Source organism: Anguilla rostrata, chromosome 2 (genome assembly GCF_018555375.3).
Source record: "Anguilla rostrata isolate EN2019 chromosome 2, ASM1855537v3, whole genome shotgun sequence".
In the NCBI taxonomy this organism is placed as follows: Eukaryota; Metazoa; Chordata; class Actinopteri; order Anguilliformes; family Anguillidae; genus Anguilla; species Anguilla rostrata.
In genome coordinates this window covers 12,781,723-12,804,521 of record NC_057934.1, presented here as the reverse complement: position 1 = coordinate 12,804,521, position 22,799 = coordinate 12,781,723, and the positions used below count along the sequence as shown (strand labels likewise).

General features: G+C 40.9%; 1 protein-coding gene across 1 annotated transcript in view; it reads left to right on the top strand.

The window, feature by feature from the left end:
- The window catches only part of fmn2b (formin 2b), a 63,619-nt gene that overhangs the window by 23,420 nt on the left and 17,400 nt on the right, over positions 1-22,799 (top strand). Inside the window, exons 8-14 of the mRNA XM_064325179.1 lie at positions 2,546-2,633; positions 10,272-10,316; positions 15,379-15,532; positions 16,289-16,418; positions 17,443-17,589; positions 18,428-18,487; positions 19,445-19,565. Of these exons, the coding sequence (XP_064181249.1) occupies positions 2,546-2,633; positions 10,272-10,316; positions 15,379-15,532; positions 16,289-16,418; positions 17,443-17,589; positions 18,428-18,487; positions 19,445-19,565 (745 nt within the window). The remainder of the gene's footprint in view (positions 1-2,545; positions 2,634-10,271; positions 10,317-15,378; positions 15,533-16,288; positions 16,419-17,442; positions 17,590-18,427; positions 18,488-19,444; positions 19,566-22,799) is intronic.

Below are 22,799 nucleotides of genomic sequence, written 5' to 3'. Positions count from 1 at the left end.
CAGTTGTTGCAACAATTGACCTCCAAATCGTTGGCTAAGGAATCTCACCTTTGATGTGCCACTGACCTATTGAAATGCATTCTGTGGTCCATGTTTAAAACATTACCTCAGACAGCTACTGATTGAAATAATTGGAATCCTTTTTTTCCCTATAATTGCTTGAGGTTCCTCAGAAACCTTTTTTTTTTTTCTTGAGAAATTAAGCTTTTTTTAATTTTGTTGTTTAATTATACTAGCCATATCTTTAATTTGAGTTTTTGTGGTAAGGCTTACATGTTTTGGTTGCTTTTTCAAATCAAACCTATGTAAATTGTTAAAGATAAGAGAAGCATGGTTCATCTATTTGTATGTATGTTTGTGCAGTATGTCATTATGTGGGTATTTACGATCTTAAAGTATTTTAAATTTGTATTTTTTACCCTCCAAGGTTGCTTTTGGCAAGCATTTTGTACACAGTAATAATAGCACACTCTAAAATGCTTACAAAGCATTTGAAAAAGAACATTGAAACAAAAGGTTGCATGTGACTAGCTTTATCATGTTGTATAATATTTGTGGTTAAGTCTTGGCAGTATTGGATAAAATGGGCTAGTCATTTTCTGACAATTGAATCAGAACATTATAAAAACAATTCCATCAGTTCTCATTTATTCATGGACATTGTGAAATAGTCCAGGATTCCTATGAATTCCCCAAAATTATTAGGTCTTTAGTGTTTTCAATGAATTACATGTTTTGGCCCCCATTTGGGAATACTGATTTCTTTTTTGGTTGACATTATAATGAATATTTCAACCTTTAAACGTCTAATGTGCGAAAAGCCGTCTCGTGTAAACATGGCTATCTCAGTCCCTGCTGTTGCATACAGTAGCAAGAACTATCGTTTTTTATATACACCGATCAAAAGTGGTACCAGTGAAAAAATTTGACTCTGTTGTGCTCTGGTTCCCCTCTGATGTCACATCCACTGAAGCGAGCATCTTTGCGACCTGTAGATGACGCAGGGTAGACGTCAATCTGCTGGAATTTCACTCTTGTAGCCGAGCCTTCGGGGGTTATGGTCAAAGAAGTGACGTGACTCTTTCTCCTAGCATCAGAGCCCCGCTTTATTTATTTTTGTTGGTGTGTAGCGTGTTGAGTTTGTTTATGCATTCCCTCTCACCCCCGTAGTTCATAGTTCACTGTGACACATTGGAGTAGAACAAGGTGAGCTCCTTGGATCGTCTGTTTATATTCCGAGGAATGTTTTTGGGCTGGAGTAGACTGCTGCTCGCTTCGAGAAATGTTTCCAGACCCGAGTGCCAGCCAAAGCTCAACTGAGGGGAAGAACTGCCCATTGTCCGGGGCTTTTGATAAAATCTGGAAACATGGTCTTAAGAATTGCTTTTTGTTCTCTAGGTTGGAGTTAAGAACAAATGAAACTATAGTCTTGCGGTAAGGTGACCTGGACTTCCCCTCTCGAAGCAGACATTCTGGCCTGTATTTAAAGCCCCGCAAAGCTAATTATTTAATCAGAGAAAGGGGAGGAGAGGGGGTCGAGGAGCACCACAGCTGTTTGCTGATGGGAAATGGAGGCTATTAATTTCTAATCATACACAGATTTTTTTTTTTTTTTTTTCAAAACCCCCCTTTTAATTATCATTTTCCTGATTCCGTAATTGTCTGTCAAAAGAGGGTCTGCTTTGCCTTGGGTTCTGTATAAAGGGTAAAACAAAGGAAATTTAATCCAGCGTATGTCCAAATGGTTTCTATTAGCCAAGACAGAATATTTATGCTATACAGTTTTGCAGTCTGGTTTGTTGAGGCTGGTGGCCCGAGGGCAACACAGTGTCTACCGAATTGCCCTCAGTCTTAACTGGAACAGACAAGCGGGAGATCTAATCCTGAACTTCAAGGGAGCAGTGGTGTTGCCCTAATAGCACGGAGAATATCATTGCGAAAGCTGTATGGCTAATGGCAGTAGATACACATGCACAGTTGCCTGGAGACACGGGTTCAGTGGGCTATTCCCAGAGGGCAGCGGTCGCCTTACGCGGCTGTAACCCGTATCTGTTGCTTGGTGGTGAATGGATATCCGCTGAGCGCGGTTTTTGGCGTGTCGCTCTTTCGGTAATGCTGCCTTTTTCGGGAAGGGTAGATACCTCAGGAGCAGCATCTGCTTCTAATAAGCGCATCGTAAAAAAACCATGATGAATGTCAAAGTAGAGAGTAACTTATTAACCGGGATGTCAGCCTTCTAAAATCAATTTGCCATTACTACCGCTAATAATGCTGGGCTCCTTTGGAAAAGACCGAAAGTGTCATTTTTTTCTTTTGAGAGAGAGAGCTGTTTGCTGTGAGGTGATCAACCGCTTTAAACCATCAAATACAGGGGTGGTTTTATTTCCATTTCTGTAAAGAATATCAGGGTTCTGTTGACTCCATGTTAGCGGATTCATCATATCTTCTGTCAAAATGATTTATTGGCATATCTATCTCACTCTTTTTCTCTCTCTCTCTCTCTCTCTTCCTTGCTGTCTCTCGCTCTCTCTCTCTCTCTTTCCAGGTTGTGAAGCTGCTGAATAACAAGCGGTCTCAAGCGGTGGGCATCCTCATGTCCAGTTTGCACCTGGACATGAAGGACATTCAGCACGGTGAGTACAGTAATAGGCTAGCAACCGTTACACTGCGCATCACTCACAGTGGGAGTCTCAGTACTGGAGATGCTGTATAAGGACTTCAATGGGACTTTAGTTGTATAAGGACAATAACCACTGACAGAGTTTAAATAATTGAAAAATAACTGAAAATTCTTTCACTCACTACCTCTCTCTCTCTCTCGCTTGCTCTCTCACTCTAGCTCTCTCGCTTGCTCTCTCAGTAGCTACTGTGACTGAATGAATGTCAGAGGGGTTGCAGCGCAGAGATAGCGTTCACCTTTCATTAGCTCATCCCCGCATTTCCAGTGGAACGCATTGTTTATCGCACACAGCTGATCAGGCTTTCTGTGGTTTTTTTTTTCTTTTGTTTTTTCCCTTAATGTTTGCACAAAGTTTTTCTTTGTTTCTGGGGGCATTTCTCGTTCTTACTGCACTGTTGTACTGGAGGTACTCCAGTGGAGCAGAATGTTCATGTCTGTACCAGGCGGCCTTGGCACTGCAGGGGTGGGGGCCTTTGGGCTTTGACAAAATTCCCTCAGGTCTCCCAGAAGTTTAGGGTCACGAAAGCATTCATGCAACGGAGGCTGTGTTTGTTTTTTAACGGAACACTTGTTGCTCTTGTTTATCATCGTTTGGCCACTGACGTGTTTGTGTATCGCTGAGAAATCAGAGATTCTGAATCGCACTGAGCATTTTCCGTTTGCCGTTATCTCCTGATTTCAGGCTAACCCATTCAACAGAAGTGTAAACTGCATATCCATGTTTGGGCAAAAACCTCTTATTTTTCCATGATGGTTGTACTCTCAAAACTTTACAGACGAGGTTCTGTTCTCGGCTGTTGTTGGTTGTTGGCTTCATAGTGAAAAGATTTTGGCCCTCTGTGCAATGTTATATGCAGTGGAGAACTATCATTCATGTGATATTCTGCAGTACAGAAAGTTCAAAATGTATGTATAATCTTGAGCTTAATCACGGTCATAATTGAAATTCCTGTGGAAGTTCATCTGTCTGCTCTGAGGTGATATTCCAGGCATTTAAGGTCATAAGTAGGTCATTGGTGTATTTTCTGACCAATTTTTATCATTAGAGAGGGTTTAATCTATATCTGAGATAGACACACACATACTCACACACACAGACATATTTTACATTTTAAACTTTTTTTCCATTGTCATTTTGAAGTACTTGTTTTTGCATAGAGAAGGAATCCAACATGTTTTATGCAATATTTCATCGCTCGCTAGACTTCCTAAAACGTTTTTTGAATAGTAGCCGTAGAGCGAGGCGCCGGTTCTGGCGCCAAGAGGTACGCGGTATTTTGGAAGCTGGCAGATGGCGCTCAGTTAAGTCATAGAGGGAAATCTGAAAACAATGATATGGTCCTTTCCCTCGGTCAAATATTTAACTCCATCCGAGTTAATAATGAGAACCAAATGAAGAAAGGAGTTTGTCTCACATCTGTGCCGGTGATAACTGCGCAGGGCAGCCTCAAAATATGCAGGCTATCAAACGAGGCGAGGCGGTGAAGGGAAGAGGGGGGGAAACGTTGGGCTACTCTACGCACTGTAAACAATTTTTCGCCCTTTGAAGTTCCGCTCAAGTTCTGAAACGGCTGAGATGCGTCATGCTTGAAGCTGCTCATCTTTGTTTGAGGAGCCATTCTTCGCTCAGTGAAAAAACATTTTGAGATTTGTAATAGTTACGTTATTTGTCATTGTTATGGTTATTCTCCCTTCCCTGAAGTTCATTTTGTGAATATAAAATTGTCTGCTCACAGCTCTAAGACATGGGATTTGTTGTTAGCAAATGTTTTGTCGGTTGAACTGTTTAAACAAATCTTTCCAAATTTGTGTACAAGGATACTATTTCAACAAGGCTGGGATGTGTGTCTTTGAAACTACCAGCGGGAGCAAACCCGTAAAATATGTATGTCAGCCATGTTTATGACATTTTCTTATTTGACACATTTGTTTAAGAATAGGAGACATAACAGATGGTCAGCATTGAAAACTCCCAGAATGGAAGCAACCCAATTAATTTGCTTAACCCTATAAACTTCATTCATAAAAGATAAAACAAAAACATGCTTATTTCTTTTCTCTTTATTTTTTTATAAACATCCAGGGTTATTGGACAGAATTTTTGTAAATACTTTATGTTGGTGCCAAGAGAATTTGTACCTAATTTCCATCTAATCAGTGTGTTTATATGTCAGCTAACTCTGAGACACATGGTACAGTTATTCTAGATGGGTTCTAGTCATGGGGATTATACACTTCCTTTTTTAAACGCCCCGAGACACGAAATTCCGAGGAATTCCTTATCCAGCCTGGATTTTATAATGTTCGGACTCTGTCTACCAGGTTTGAATATTCCATTTAGTTCCTTTTGCTTTTCTCTTTGAAAAAAATATGCGGGCCATTTTGAGCTCTCTCTTACTTGTTTGACAGGGGCCACAAATAATTAAAACCTCATAGAGATGTATCTAAACAGTTCATCTTTATTCCCAGGTGTGCAAAAGTTTTGCAAATGTAGAATTCTAGCTTTAAGCTCATGATACAGGGGATCACATGCATGAAATTCTAAACTGAATGAATTGAAATTCAAACATTCCGTTTTAGCTATTGTGAATTGTATGGATTAGCCAAATTATATAGAGTTACATTTTGTTCCAGTCATTGTCATTTATGGGACATTTGTCACATCTGATTGGCTGAATTTTGGTGTGAGCTAGCTGACCGTCACAGAGGACAACTGTATATTTGTTAAGAATGTCAAAAACCCTGAGCATGTCATATTGGGCCGCTGGTTCTTTTGTATTCTACAGTAACTCTCAAATTATCCCAATTAGCTATGGTCACACCACAAACATAAAACAGAATATGATGTCACATAGCTGTGGGTAGTCTGAGAAATATAAACTGCAGTCCAACCCCCCCTCATATAAATGTCAGTACAGTGTGCTTACAGGCTACAGGAAGTGCATACAAGTCTCTTTTAGTGTGTCAGACTTAAGTCATTTCTTAAGTGTCCCTTATTTATCTACATTGTTCCTGTAGGTGAGCTCAGTAGTGTTGACGTGTGAAAGGATAGGAGCCAGATTTGCAGATTGCACTAAGGTTGAGATTGGCAGGGAAGAAGAGAAGTGCTTACACCAAGCAAATCATCCCCTCGTGGTTCTGCTGATTACAGTCTAGAGGCAGGGACCCATTTTTTCCCCTGTTTATCCTGTTTATATGTTCATTATTGGGTAGAAGGTGCGAGCCCAAGATGGCTTTTCATAGGTTGTTTGTTTGCACCGTCCCAGGATGGGGCACTAAAATTATTTGTTTCAAAAATCTGGTTATGTAGACTCGATACAGCCATTGGCACATTCTCATTAAACATTCATTTTAATGATCAGGTTCTTGTACTTATCCTCACCTTTTCCATCATCAAACTACAAGGATAAACAGGTCCTAAATTAGCAGTCCTAGTCTGAACTGCACTATGAACACAGGCCTTGATTTGTCACTGAATATCACATATCTACAGCAAGCATATAATCATATGCAATGAATCTATCCAACTGTAGCATTCTGGAATCTTCCCTGATCTATTTTAAATAGATCTGGGCCAGTTTAAAAGTGTGCTGTATTAATGTTTATTTGTAAAGGTAATACCACTGCTTTAGTGAAGTGTCACGTTAGATTAAATAAAAATCAGTTGTGTGCACGTAGACCAAGGATAATGGTCACTGATTTACATACTCCAACTCCCCCTTCAGAAATAAATGGTCAATTTCAATGTGTGAATTAGCATCCCCATGTAAATCACAAATGCTTCCTCAATTTTCTGTTGAGATTATGTTTCAAGAACTGCAAAATAACAAAATTGAAGTGCAAGGCTTTTATGTCTGTTATGGTCAATCTAAGCAAGGAAAATGGCCGGTCTCCAACTTTTTCTCCTGCTTAAAAAACACTTTTTTCCTCTGCTCGTGCAAGCCAACAGAAAATTAGTTTTGGGGTTAAAACTTTTACAATGAATAATTTGCTGTCAAGTCTTTTCCAACTACCCATAATGTTTGAAAAACTGTCGGATTACAGACTTAATGATGTTTAGAGGCCAAGACTGTGTTATGCTGGTTTTATGCATGTTCTTTTTTTAAATGGGGAACATTTACCACACACTGCTAATATGTTCTTACTGCATTAAATGCTATTTCATTTTGATGAGAGATGCAGGCCTTGGTGAAAGAATGCGTTTGAGCTCATTTGTCTTAACATTGTCTGGATGTTGCTTTATGTACTGTCAAAAAGAAATGATGGACACTCAAAGTAAATGTAAAAACTGGAAAGGTGAAGTTTTATGTTTTAAGAATGTGTGTAAATTGTTTTCCGGGGAACAGCTTGAATAGAAATGTGTCTGGTTCATTTCCACTAGATTTTTCCATATTCAGATTTCATTTCAGCAGAGAAATAGATATGTTTTACATTGCAGTCATTGGCTGGTATTGTTTGGTAACCAGAACCCCCCCCAAATTATGTAGTTAAACCCATGGGTGAAGAAGGGGTGTCATGATGTGGGGCAAGAGTATTGTGAGTGGGCTCCTATATCACTAACACCACCCCACCCCCCCAACATTTTGAACACGTAGCTTCTTCACATCATTTTAGGGAACCTAAATGATACCTTCAGTTTAGAAAATCCTTGTTAATCATTATGTACACTTAACAAAAAAGATACACTTTGACTACTAAGTATATAGTCTGAAAAATACTGAATGAGAAGTGCATTCTTTATTTTTCCCCCTAGGGGGCAGCATCATTGAAGGCCCTGAGCAATAAAGTGATCCTTGCAAATGGTCTGTCGTGTCTTTTCCCCCATTTGTGAGATTAGCTGTCATTTCATTTGACTATCCAGTACTTGTCTGACAGCACCGCCCCCCCCCCCCCCAACCCCCAGCTCCCTTTAACTGTCAAGTAGATCTTCTCACATGGAGCAAGACCTTCAGTAAGCCAGAGTGTCTTTCATGGTGTGAGGGGAAAGTTGCTGCGCTGTGATAATTGAAACACTCAATGGAATGAAAATCTGTAGGGAAGCTGCGAATCGCAGGCTTGGAGAGTCGAGTCCTTGCACCCCTGTAAGGAAGTGAACAGTATATGCCTGACCCCTTTTTTGATTTCTGTGGCTCATATTAAAATGTTTTCAGCTGTTTTTCATGAGTTGCAATATTGAAATACTACACTGTTTAAAATCGCCCCTCTTGTATGAATAATGAAAGCAAGTCAAACCTCGACAAACTATGGGTTTTGACAGATTCTGGTTCGGTTTCACCCAGTGTTTCTTGTTTTAAGAGGTTTTTAAATTTTACCACTAAAACTGATACTGTACCACCATCAGATTAGTATTCTTTTTAGAAATCTGAATTGCAGAATAGGCAATGGGTATATGTCACAAGTGAAATATTAGACCAGACAATTTCTGTTTTCAAGCAAACACTGAATTAAATTCATTTTCAGGTTTCAGTTACTCCAAGGTTCAAAAACAGAAGCATTTTACTGGCATAGAAAGTTAATTATTTAAGGATTTAGTGAGTACAATCATTTCAAATTTGACTGAAATATGTGTCCACTTCTGCAATTACTTCAATAATATGCTTAACTCATTAAATAGTGTTAATTCACTATTACTGAGATGTCTCATGTTCTGTAATTTGGGATTCAAGTTTGATGTTAAACTCACTGCGATAAAATGTAAATGATGTTTGTGCATGAGTTTTTGGTGAATTTCGTTGTTAGAAAATATTGCAATCACTTTAGTGGTTTTCTCAGTATGTTTTTGAAATTTAATACCTCATCTCATTTTGTTATCTAGGTGCAGCTTGGCTTAGTTTGTGTATCTTTAAATATTTAACCATGGCACTTAAAACCTGTCCCGTGTTGCGTTTTCCTAATTTCAGACAATCAGAGCAGTGTGAAAGATGGCAGTGCATATTGTTGCATTGTGTGCATGCACGGTACTAAATACAGCAGTGTAATACTATATCTTAGATTAAACAATCGACAACTTCGGCTCTGTTTGCATTCAAACATTTACTTTTAAAGGATTACGGTTTTGGGCGCCAGATCTTTGTGCCCTGGACAAAAAGGCGACACCAGGAATCCAGACACAACTTCTTTTGTTCCGTGACAGATTTTAGGTAACATTTCTTTCATTAGGACTCCGAGCATGGACTTGCATGCTGATTATTTGGTCGGTAGACAAATATTTCCGCTCACTTGAAGGGGGAAGGGGATCTCTGCACAACCCGTGGTGCTGCCGTTGAATTTCAAGTTGTCGGTCTTCAGGTGTACAGATACCACTGTAGGAAAGAAACGACTGAAACAAGATTTTGCTGCCACAGTTGATCAATACACTTTACATAAAGCCTTGATTGGATTGAGTTTAACGGATGGGCTGATGCCCATAGACGGCGACTAATGTAATGTTTTGGGAGGAAGTAGCCTATTCGTTTATGGCTTTGTGTCATTTTGACAGTTATTAAATGGTCATTTAGACATGCATTTGGACACCGACCCTGACTTGCTGGTTGCCAAAACCAGCAGCACATGAGCAGTTATTTCAGAAAATGATGGAAAAGTATTTGGGGGAGGAAGAGAGTATGCAATCAATTGTTTTTGGAAAGTAAGCTTTGGTAGTCGGTCATTTCTGGTTTGCTTACCATACATTTGGGGACAGTTTTGCTGACCTTAAAAAAAATTATTGCAAGAGTTGTTAGAATTGTTTAATGATTTTGTGGACTATAAGATTTTTCCATTTTTTAAAACATTAAGTTAGCAAAAGTAAATGAGCTTTGCACAGTTCTGTATGGTGAATCCATTATTACAAATAAGGTTTCCTCTCTGTACTTGTTCCTTTTCTCCATCTCAAAATGATTAGATTTTTTAGGCTTGTTTTTAATTGGTGCACAAGTAGACAGTCTGACAGTTGCGGCGAGGAAGGCTGAGTTTGGAACCAAATTCAGTTAATTGCCGCCAGTCTCATCACACCTTCATTAAGCTGCTTCGACGCGTCAGGCGTGGAGAGACATGGGGCCCCCGCATGTGTGGGTGGCACCAGACTCTGTGAGAATAGGAAAGAAATATGCCAAATCTGCACTAAAGCTGTCGGCTTTGCGCATTGAGGATTTGACCCTGATCAGGGGTCTCCAAGTTAGCAGATTAATTTACCCACGGATTAAGCCGGCCCAAGTCTCCCACTCCTGGCGGTGTCAGGAATGAGCTTACTTTGTCTTGGTACCAGTTCTCTTTCTTCCCTTTCTGAACTCCGGCCGCAGTTTCTCACAGCTCCCACAGGGTCTGATCTCTCCTCCGTCTGGTCTGTAGCCGTTGACACTTGGCTCCACCAGCTATCCTGCCCTCACCCCCACCCTCCTCGTCCCCGACCCCGCCATGTCTTGGAAGCAGTGCTGTTTTAAAGGCTTTACCAAAGCCTCAAGCCCCTTCTAAGCCATATGACCAGCGGGGTCAAACTCACTAATGCCCATTCCTCCATTGTCCATTCTCCCAGGACTCACGCCTCATCTCCCCAGTAACTAACCTGTCTCTCTCTTCTGCCCCCCCACCCTCTCCTCGCCCCCCACCCTGACAGCTATTCTGAACTTGGACAACACCGTGGTTGACCTGGAGCACCTTGGTAAAAGTCCCTCATACTGAATAAAGTGACAGTTTTTGCTAATGTTTTTTCTGCTGACAAAAGATACTAAGAATAACGTAAAATAGCAATTATGTAATAACATTAGTGAACAATGCATGTTGCCGACAAACGTTGATAAGGAACCCATGCACAATTAAAATATGGTGGTGAATCATTGATACTTTGTCTGTGGAACTTTTTTGGTTTTGCTGCTTGTGGTCCAGGGGCTTTTGCTAAGATCAATGGCATAATCAGTGCCACTAAGTACCAGGATACTTTAATCCAAAACCTAGTTACCTCTGCCAGGAGGTTGAGACTTGGCCCTAGATGGACTTTTCAGCAACACAATGACCACCAAACACGTATCAAAATCAACACAGAAATTAATGGTTGCGAGAAGAAAAAAATCTGTGTTTTGCAATGTCCATCCCAGTCGCCAGACTTGAACCCCGTTGAAAAACACTCCGTGCTGTTACCCTCTCCAGGGAAGACTTCACCAAATATTAATTGCAGGGGTGCCAGTAATTTTGAAACCTGTTTTGCAGAAAAAAGAATTGCACTGCTCAATTCTACTGTATTTATGTTTGAAAAATGACTGTTAAAGTATATGGCTTCCCCATATGTTTGAGCCCAAAATATGACTCACTGTATGTGTTGAAGCCATTTTTACAGCCATTTTTGCTCATTTTCATGAAGGGTATTTGTCTTCTTTCTTCGTTCTTTTCACCTACATCAATTTGTATAAATCTGAGTACCAGTATCTTTTCAAATGAGATATTGCGCATTATAATGCTCTGGGTATTTGTATTGATATCTGCAAAATCTAAAAATACTATTTCTGTTCTGGTTGGAAATTTCATTTCAGACTTTAAAGGCTGTTGGTGCTTCCATTATATTGATGGCTTGGATATTAACTTCACCATTCAAAAAAATTACATTTTTGAAATATATTTAATCTTTGTGTTATTCCTCTACAATGAAAATGTTGGAGCAATAACGTTTAAAATGATGCTGGATATGATTGCACCAGTTATTGAACAAGATTTTTCCCTCAGTGGGCAAGGGTTTGAGAGACAAGTGGCATTTGTGAGAGATGGATCTTTTTCTCTGACGTGCTTTGACTGCAATTAACAATGCAGACTTGGGTGTAATTACTGGTAATTGCTCTCTAAAGAGGACGAGTGATTAATTCCTGAACAAAATGTTTATTTCTAGTTTAGCCTTTTTTTATGGGAATGTTTGCTGTTGCCTTCATGACAAAGGATGATGAATTGGGTTCTTTGTGCCACATTATTAAGGTTGGTGATTGGATTCATTATTGCGGTTGATTTCCTGACACTTGTGCCCAGGCTGCTACGCACTAGTCATGGAGTTGCTGTCTTTTCTGTTTTTCCCCCTCCTCTGACGGTGTTCAGTATTATCCATCTTTTCCTATCACAACCTAGAGTTTAATTTGAGTATTTACTCGCCATGCTATGTTTTAATTAAAAAAAGAGTGATCAATCTGTATTGTGAATTATTTCTTTGGTTTTACTGGAGAGGTATTTGGGGAATAATTCTTAAGAAATATTTTTGAGTAATGCGTCTGAGAAAAGGTTTTCCTCTTGAGAGACGATTGCAATTCTTTGAAACCTGCAACGGCAATGTGTATAGGAATCTGTCTGGGCGGAAACAAGTGTTAAAATGTGCAGCGGTTAATGTGAAGTGTGCAAAACTTATGATTTTCCTCTGCATATTATCTTTCCTGAAGAATATAAGCTTTTGTATAAAAACCGGATGGCAGCATTTGCATAACTGTCGAAATTGTGAAATACAGTCTGGCACGCTTCAAAAGCAAATGGAGAAATGCATTAATTTGGTACAGTAAAATATTAAAGACACAGATCTCCTGGAACGATAGCAGTTTACTGTGGAGTTAGCGCTGTAAAAGACTTGCCCTGAATGCATAACCTTTATTTCCGGGCCCTTGTGATAAAGTGCATGCTCTCTCCTGCTGCGGTACATGAGTCTGAAGTGCCTTAAGCAGTTTGTGAGGACTTCTGTTAGCATAGGCCAGCGATCTTTATACAGTGATTAAAATACTATATATAGTTCATTTTGGATCAACTTTTACCAGCCAAAGCTGGTGGACTAAAGGTGATTTAGTATTAACTGTATTGTTGAAGCCTCCATATTGCGTCTATGTTGTCTAATTCTGTAATTATCTAGGAAAAATGTGATTTATTCATTAATAATGAAATAACAAACAGCTTTATAAAATAATACTTTACCTGTCATGTCAAATTGGAGCTAAAACAGCACTATTGTTTGAAAAACAGAAACAATGAAAGGGAATGGTTTTCAGCTCACTCACGCTATACTGCTGCACTGGAATTCTTTAAATAGTTTTGGCTAGCAGCATAATAGCAAATTCTTCAATTAGAAATCCTGCATTAATAACTGATCACAAATGTTCTGTGATATGGGATGGTATGTTAATTCTGAGCAAATGTGATCAGAAGCTGCTTTCCCTATCTGGGCCCGAAGCAGGGCCTGGTGATTTGAGTTATTTTGTTTTGCGCGTTTTTTTTTTTTTTCTTCAAATGTAAGACTCCGTCCTGTCTCATTTTGTAATTTTTAACCACAGTTGGACAGCCGCTTAAGCGCTGTACCACTCAAAGTGCCTGGAGAGCACGAAAACAAGTACTGGGGAGGTCACCCAAGCGTAGTGCCAGCACAGTCATGAGAGCCATTTGTAGCCGTTCGAAGAGACGTACCCCCCCCCCCCCCACCCTTCTTGAGGAAAATAAATAAATGAAAACCCGTGATCTGCAAACAAGCGCCCCTGGAAGTGAACTGAGACATTAGGATGTGTGTTCCATGGCAGCTCCTGCGGTAATTATGGAATGCCGTCCGGAATCTGGATAATTTAACCAGAACCCCCGTAACATAAGTTGCAAACTATGCAGAGGGGGGGAAAAAACGGTAATCTTAAGTCCCTCGTGCTTTCCCTCACACTGTCACGTTCCGCTTTTGTGCTTTAGAGTTCCTTGTCTCTGTTCCTTGGCTGATAAGTATCTTGTGCGGTGTTGCTATTGATAATCCACAGCTATCAATTATTATCGATCTTAGGATAACATCCAAGCCTTCACGTTTACAGGTCTCATTCATAATTGTACAAGCAGAGGGCAATCTGCTTTTTATTTGAAAAATTTACACTATAAAACACTCTGTAAATTAGAAGCAGAGCCTGCCCTTGTCAACAGATGGCAGAGTGAACAGAATACTAATCACTCTGTTTGATGCCCACGTTTGAAGTATTGCAAAGCTATGCGTGTGCAGGGCCTTGAAGTTAACATGGTCTCGTTTTGTTTGATTTTGTGATGGAGCCTAATGGATCCGAGAGTTTTCCAAAGTTTACATTCAGGCAGACCCCCACCACTCCCCCAACCCCCTATTTCTAAAACCGGGATCTTCAAGGCATGTCACTTTGAAGGAGTTCATTCATTTTAAATGAGAGCATATCGATCGCACTTCTGTCTCAATTTGAAAGGAACTCAATGTAAATGCCAATTAGGCCAAACTTTGATCATGGCATTCTTTGCTTCCTTTATTTATTAATTTTTTTTTTTTTAAATGCTTCAAATAGAGTCCAGAGCATTTGGTGGTATGCCACTGAAGTCAAACACAGTTGTTTATGGGGGTGTTTACTCTTGGAAGCAAGCGCCAGCTTAGACCATTTATGAAGCAGCTTGCATTTGGAATAGAAAGCTCTGTTTGCTCTGGAATCTCACTGTGGAATTTTGTGCATCATTTGTCAGAAGCGCATTTTCTTTTTTAAAACTGAGGTCATACAAAATACACTTTGTTGCATTTGGACATGTAGCACTGATACTGTACAAATATGGAATCTTCATTTCAACACACTTTCTCGATATCCAGCTGTTTGGGTGCCCACTTAAGGGTTATGGCACCCTTGCTTTTCCAGTCTAAAAGCATATGTGCATTAGGTCTCAGATCATTTTTCAGTTGTCTTATGAGACCTTTAACAGAGGGTGTCAGAATTCTGTGCTCACAATGTACTGTGCTGTAATTGTGTTATGTACTCCATTATTTCCACCCCATAGGAGTTGGGCCCACATGGTAGAGTGTTCCCACTGCCGTTTGCCCAGGTTCAGTGTTAGTACAGCTTTTACAAAACATAGATGTCAGCATCATTTAACGCCATATCAGCAGATGGGCTGTAAGGAACATGGATGTCTGTTGGCAAAGCATGAGTTCCTGAAAGGCTTATAGTTTCTATTTGCCTCCATTTTGATCCAGTGCCTTCAATGGCTTGGCACATGCACAGAAGCAAATGGAAAATCTGTCAAATAAATAAATACCTTATAATGCCAAATAAATTCTGTCTATCCCTCTTTGGTTACAAACCACAAATAAAACATTTTGAGAAGGAATCCATGAAATGCTGGCTGCTGCCCTCAGTTTTTTCTGCTCTATTTTCCCTCTGCTGAGTCCAATTCCTTTGTGTTATTCAATGTTTATTATATTTTCATTATAAGCTTTTAATAAGCCTTTAAACGATTTGCGCTTATAAATAATTGATGAACGGGGAAGCTTCTTTGTTTTTCTCCTTACAGTGACCATTCTCCAGTTTCAGGAATGACGAAAAGATTAGAGCTGTGTGGACATTGTTTCCGAACCAAACAATTTTGCACAATTGAGGGGTTCTTGGGGAACATTTTTGGTTGTAACACTACTGGTGGAGAAAATTCTTCCGACGGTGCAGTTTCGCGCCCTGTTTTATTGGTTTCGGTTTTCTTTAAGATTGCAATATAAACAAAATTCAGATTCCTCAAAAATGAAAAGTATGGTCAAAAAAGGCTCGGTATGCATCTTCAGTTATACCCTTCTCCCCAGTTAATAACACATCTGAACTGTTGCTGTAATAGTTTCAGCGGTGTTGTTTTAATGTATGGTCTTTTATACCTGAAGATGTGAAATATAATATTATTTGGTTGCGGTGAATTTTGGAGGGATGTATAATAGATATTCTTTGTCCTTTGCGAAAGAAGTGACATGTAATGGAATGTCAAATATGTACTTGTTATTCTCTGTGGTGACCCTGTGGTAATATCATTTCAGAGAGCACAACAGGAGGAGATGGATAAAATTGAAAAGCACATTAAGTCCTCTAAAGAAAAAGAAAATGCAAAGCCACTGGATAAACCTGAACAGTAAGAAATGTTCTTATTTTTTTCAGACAGTTGTCGTGGTGTATTTCTGTAGTCTCAGTAGTCTATCCTCACATGGGAATCTATCCTTTCGTTAAGCACTTTGCACAACAAAATTAGATATTTTAATAATGGATGGATTCAAATGCAGACCTGCTATGAACTTAAAAGGGGAAATGTCTGTGTTTACTGTAGCTTGTCTTCTCATCTTCATGCAGGTGAGGGAAATTAATCCTAAAATTAATATCTGATGCAGTTTCCCCCTCAAGATATACATCTTAGCATTTAGCATATTTATAAAAAAGAAATTGTCTCACACATGCTCACAATGGGTATTGAGTTTGGGGGCAATGTTGGGCTGCTAGGGGTTGGAGGCTAGTGCTTCATTGTTAAAAAAACTTCCTAACCACGAAAGAGCACCTGTAATGTACAGTACCTTCCAATTACTATTAGATAATGTACTGTATCTACAGGGCTTGGGACATTAAGTTTATTATAGGTTTCTTGAGAATGTGTAAGTGGTACCCAGGTAAACTTCTAATAGGCTGTTCCTGGCACATAACAAAGAGTCATTTGTAAATACTTGCTAGTAAGCTTGTAAATTCTCTTTTATATACTTTAGCTGGTTTTCTTGCTACATTCGTTGGCCGCTCAGATTGTCTTTGAAATTATGTCCTGTGATCTGGCATAAGATTGTTTCCATTCCTCTTTCCATTTTCTTTGTCCCAAGACAAACACTGTATAATTTTCTTGTTTCAGATTCCTCTTTCAGTTGTCACAAATCCCCAATTTCTCAGGAAGGGTATTTTGCATCCTCTTTCAATCAACCTTCACGGAATGTATATCTTCCATACTCCGCAAGCTTGACATGCTACAGAAAGTATGTGCGGTGAGTATCGGTACCGGCTGTCATTAGGGGTCCTACGAAGTAGGAACCCTATTGTTTTCGTTGGTGGTATTATTATTATTATTATTATTATTATCATCATCCTGGAAATGGTCAAATAACTAAATTCCTTGACCAAAAATGATATAAATTACCAGGTCAAAACTAGAGACCATGAGTAACCATGCCAGAAAGAATGACCATGATTCGTCCATAGGTGGCGCTATAGTAACCGATTCAAAAAGTAAATTTCAAAATGCTGGCATTTCCACCCCGTTTGATGAAAATTCATGAAACCAGGTGTACTTGTGTCATTCCTCATGAGGAACAAATATGCCCCAAGAACCCATAAAGTCCACCATGATGGATTTTTAATCAATAATTTAATTAATGGTATTTTAAAAAAAATAATAATAATTTGGCCACTACAACAGCAGATGTAGGCTGTATTTAAAGGATGACCCACCAGTGGCATTACTGTTGTGTGAAGGGAGAGGCCTACCCAAGATTAAGAACAAGCTCTTTCAGCGTAATGGTGCTACGAGAGCGGGGCTGAAGTGTGTGACACTGTGGCAAAAGCCGCGAGAGGTTCACTCAGTGCACCCGTTCGTGAACCGTTGTCTTGGCGGTGAGCAAACACACCTCCCATCAGGCGGTATGGCGGGTTGCACTATGCTATTTATTTCTTTGGCAGTTACCCCATTGCCCAGGGAGGCTTACACCTCCATGTATTTATACATTCATGCTACCGCATGTTTACTGAGCGATTCAGGTGAGTTACCTTGCTCAAGGGTACAACAGCTGGGCCACACATGGCATTTTGACCCACAAGCCCTTCTGCTTATGAGAGATTTTCCTTTATCACCTTGCCATGCCGCTCTCTGGGTGAACACAGTTGACTCATTCTCTTGTTCTTTTTCTCCATCTCCAATCCTCTCTCTCCCTTTCTCTTGCTCTTTCCCCCCTCTCTCCAACTCCTTCTTTTTTTTGCTACCCCTCCCTCTACCTCTCCGCCTCTCTTTCTCAGACCCTGAACAGTGGCGCAGGGGTGATGCAGGTCTTGGGCCTAGTCTTGGCCTTCGGGAACTTCATGAACGGGGGAAACAGGACCAGAGGTCAGGCAGACGGCTTTGCCCTGGACATCCTCCCCAAGCTTAAAGATGTGAAGAGCAGCGTGAGTTCTGTCACTACGGTGCCTCGGCAGGGTCATACCAAGCCACATTGTTTTCAACATCGTAATGTATCAGTCCCCGCTTTCTTGACTACCTGTGATGCAAATTAGAGAACTGTAGAAGGGTGACTGTCAAAAACAATTTCAGATGCTACATAAATTTATATTCATGCACATCCTGTCCTTCTGGTGGAGGCTGGACCACAAATGAATACATGATGAGCTGACTGAGAGACTAGACTGTTGACACTAGTCCACTTTTCTTTCATGTTTCACTGAGTTGTGAAGTACCTTACCATTCTTTGGTTTCATTTTTCCAACAACACATGCACATAGGCTAGTCCTTTGGCATAAGGCTAAGTGGTTAGAATTGAGGTTTTTAGGCTCCAACCATAAGTTCTCATTCTCATATATTTGCGGATTGAATTAGATATAAGAAATTAAGTGTGCACACTCTTCCTGCTTTACCCATTTTCCCATTTCTACTCATGGACTGGTAGGGTTTTTGTGTGTCTGCAAATAAGGTCAATGACTGTGCAGCACAAGTGTATTGTGCAGGCTTAATTCTTCTATTGCATTCAAGCATTCAAATCTTTAAACTTCTCACAATAATGACCTTTCACTTGAAAGTCATTCTACCATATAGTTAAATAAATATTGTACTAGTTTTCACAGTGTCACAGTATGTGGTGTATGAAGCCCAGGTGCAGACTCTAAATTTAGCCATTTAGTAGGATGTCAAATTGGGTTAATAAATAAGGTCCTCCAGCAGTGTATAACTGGTTACATAAAGTGAATGCTTTTCAGGGCATGTGTATGACTTCTGTTCCCCCTGTTTTAGGATAACACGAGGAGTCTTTTGTCTTACATCGTCGCTTACTACTTAAGGCATTTCGATGAGGTATGTTTTGGTTCCGGTTTATTTGATCCTCAATTCAAACCGTGGCATGTCTGCTCATTTGGTCAGTCTCATTTTTCTTGCCTAGCGGTGTCACAGGTTGTTTATTCTTTTAATTGTATTGATTTCCCTGCTGAACATTTTGCAGTAGTAAATCGTGCTTTGCCCAGCCTGAGGTGCATTCAGTTCAGTCTGGCTCCAGTTCCCAAAGATAGCACGCTGTAAATAAGTTGTTTTAACGTTATGACGTTAGGCCAAAAACAGCCAATGTGACAAGATCTGAGCTTTTGACGCATTCTGTAATATCCTGACAGTCTCAGTACAAGCATGTGTTTCTATTAAAAGTGTGACATTTTGATTTATGTCATCGTAACTATGATTTATATTCTCAGAACATGGGAGCCAGCCTCCAATTGAGGTTTATTTCAGAGGTTTTTATCGCTGATTATAAGTTGGCAATGGATGTGGTGTTAGCCATCACCATCTCCTGATGTATGAAGCCATTTTGTGAAAATGATTATTTATTTATTTTTGCGTTTCGAGTTTTATCCTCTGTCCTTTCTTCGGTGCTTGCGACATTTACTCCAGGCTGTCAGCGTGAGTGACTGCGGCCTTCTCGCGCGGCCACGTCTTCTGCGTTTAATTTAAATGTGGTCACGACACAAAACCGCTTGTTGAATGTTGTTTTGTGACCCTTTTTTATTTTTTACAAGTGGTTTTGTCTCTGGCTTTGATAATGTTCTATTGTCCATATATTTACATTATTGTCCCCCTAAAAATGTAGCTATCAGGGAGTGATGTTATGCCGTTGCACCACCCAGTACTTCCTTGCTGGAATCTTCAGGTCACTTTGCTGTTCGAAATACTATTCTGGTATTGCACAGAATCTGATATCGCCCTTAATCAGGGTATATGAAGCAATATCGCCAGACAATTGCATTTATTTCTGTTTTTTTGCAGGATGCTGGCAAGGAGACGTGCGTCTACCCGCTCCCCGAGCCACAGGACCTCTTCCAGGCGTCGCAGATGAAATTTGATGACTTTCAGAAGGATCTCCGCAAGTTAAGAAAGGACCTCAACGGTAACCGAATCTCCTCTGAGATCCCTTGTCAGCTCGGAGCTCTGAGACAGATCCTCCCCCACTGATAAAAGGCTGACAGGAGATGGACGGCAGGCCGGGCCGGCCTTGATGTTTGGGCTTTAGCGTTATTTGAGATAATCGGCCTTCGACCACGGAGGGGGCAGAGCCCTTGCATTTGGGGCCAAATCCCGCCACCACTTTATCAGGTAGTAAAACTACTGCCTGCCATTAACAAATGAGCGAGAACATAAAGTGTCTAGTTTTCTGTTCAGCGTCTAGCACTGCCGCCACACATAGTTATTGTTCCGCCGTCTGCTTGTCCCTGTGTGGAGAGCATGTATGTCCCCATTGACCACAACGGCCACCCGCAGGATGAAGCCACTCGATGGAACTTCAGGCTCCCCACCAAGAAAATAGAATAGCATTTGTTATATTCACAGCACAGTTAAATTCCCGAAAAGTGTTTTTGTCTGCTCCCACATCAAATATTCATTGCTTCCTTTCATGAGGGTTCTTTGTTTATCGCAAAAAATCAGGATCTTACCATTTACATATCGCTGCCATTTATACTTACTGAAAATGTCCACAATCCTCACCAGCACAGGTTGCTGTACCGTAATGCCACAGAGTTGTATTTATTTACTTTAGGAAACCACATTAAAGACATTCAATGCATGGAGCACAGGCACATGGTACATGTGTGATGGATGGATGGATGGTCAGAAAGTACATTTTTACCCATTAAGAATAATAAGTCCAAAAAGAACTAAAGAGTGTTCTAGGCACTCGTATAGTAATCCAATGAGGAGAGCAGGAAAAGGGTAAAGTTAAAAAGCCTTTATTATAATGGCTAAATAAACTAAAAAGCCAACATGTTTCTATTGAGAACCGATCTTCATCAGGGCATATGTGGCAAACAGGTGAGGCCTTACCTATGTAGACAGTGTATCCAATGGAAAAACAAGGTAGAGACCACATGGTAGAGTAGGCTTACGTGGCACGCGAGTATATTTTTCTTCTACTCTCTTCTACATTGTTACCCAGTGAAGAAATAAAACATCGAGTCGCCCGTTTTTCGTTTTCGCTCTCTCTCTTTCTGACGTCTCGTGGGCGCGGCCGAGGCCGCCGGCGCGTAAAGGGCGGGGTGATGTATTATTTAGCCGACACCGGTCTGACGCGGTGCCGCGGCCCTGGGCCCTTCGGCTCCACCAATTGCTTTTAAATTTCATGGCTCTGTAGGAGCGCCGCTCCCCGCTTTTTTTTTTTCCTCCCGAGCTCAGCGGGGCTCCGTTTGAAACGGCAACCCAATCCGCGTTTGATCTCCCTCGCCCCATTGCAAGCGCGCTGCTCCAGCAGTGCCCCTAATGTGTCCCCCATGACTTCCCTGTAGCAGTGGGGCTGGGGGGGGGATGGGGGGCAAGCGCGTGTGGCAGGGTCTACACACAGTTGTGTTGGGGGGGGGTCGGGGGTGTTAGGGGGCTGGTTGTACTCTTAACCACTTGTTATGGTCAAAAGGTGGACAGTATTCCTCTTGATACACTTAGTGTGTCTGATATCTCCCTGGGCCTAATTGAATGTGAGGCCTCCTTGTTTTAGCGTTTTTTCCCAGCATTCCTTTAACCTTGTTGCCTTCAAACTCCCCTTGTTTCCTCTGCACTGAAACATGCTCGCTGCGGTTACGTCCCATCTTTCTGCTGGAGTGTGTGGAGGCACTCTTGAGTCATCAGTCAGATGGGTCTGTCTGGACATTTCCATGCCCTCAGACATCTGTACTGTGGGCTGTATTTTGGTACTACCGCAAAAACCTTCCACTCTATACCGCAAGTTCTGACTTCATCATAAATGAGGAATAGAAGTTGTATTATATGGTAATGAATGGATTGTCATGCAAAGTTAATGTTTCCAGGAAAAAAACATTACGAATAAAAGTTCATTTAAAGGAGTAAACAGCCATTTCAGGACTTCAAGTCCTCTCTTCCAGTGCCACCTCCTATTATCAGTAGAATTATTACTGACAGTGACCTGTATGCCCTTCTCAGCATAAAGCTTGCAAGTAATTGAACTGGTTGCATTTCCATGTGTAAATACTGATGTAAATATGGAGTCAGCAACCTTAGCAATAAATAAATAAATAAGCAGCACTTTGAACACAAGGTTTAAGCTTGAGGTTATTTCCTAGGGGGCAAGTCTTTAAGAGCCTGGAAGTTGTTAGCACATTTGAAATGGTTAACAGACTTAGTTCACTTTCATTTGTTTTTGTTGTTTTTTTAAATTTGCCTCCCTTTTAATTCTTCTTCCTTGACTCTGAATTTTGCCCCTGCTCCTTGCTTCCATCTTATCAATCATGAGGGGGGTGGGTGGGGAACCTAATACCTCTACAAAGCCGGGGGGAGTCTTATCGATCAAAGGCAACCAGCCTAGACCAAGAAGGCAGGCGACCCATTTCGAGGAAGCCATTTGGGTAATTGTTTCTGCCCATTTCACTGTGTGATTTCTTTGTTTTCAGAAGCAATCCAAACCAGTCATTAAATTATTAAAAGGCGGAAGCAGGCGAGAGTTGTGTAAACACCTCTTGGCCTGCTCTCCCTTGTGTTTGTGTGAGAAAGGCCACTATGAACAGCCAGTCTTGACCGCAATGGCGTCTCATCGTATGCCTCGTTCTCCGCCAGCTCGAGGAGACCACAGGCTTCTGCTTTTCATAGGACCGTGAAATTCCCTATCGCTTCACAATCGACGTGATCCAGTGTCAATCTTCGGGCATGTCTGATATCCAATTTTTTATGTAATATTTGTGGTTAGGTTTGGTCACCAGAGCACTATTTCATGTAAAACAGTGCAATATAAATCGGTTCAGCTCTTCTTTCAGTCAGTGGAATGGACCTAGCGTGGGTTTTCTGGTATCTACCGTTTCATATGCCAGTGGAGTTTTTTTTCCCCTGGTAGGGGAGAGTTATTTGCAGACATTTCAATTGCTAATGGCTCATCTGATGCCCCGCAACATCAGGACTTGCGATCAATACAGAGCGGCGCAGCAGCACAGGGTTAATGGCTAGCATCTGTTCGCTGTGCGCACTCCCCTAATTGAAAGCAGATGGCGGCAATAGCCAGGCTCCTGTCGAACCGTGAGCCAGGTTTTACTGTCCCCTACAAATCCAAACAAGACAGTCTCAGGAAATCACTCCACCCCAAGCAGCTCTTACAGTAAGTCAAGCGGCACAAAGAATTTGGAGTGGA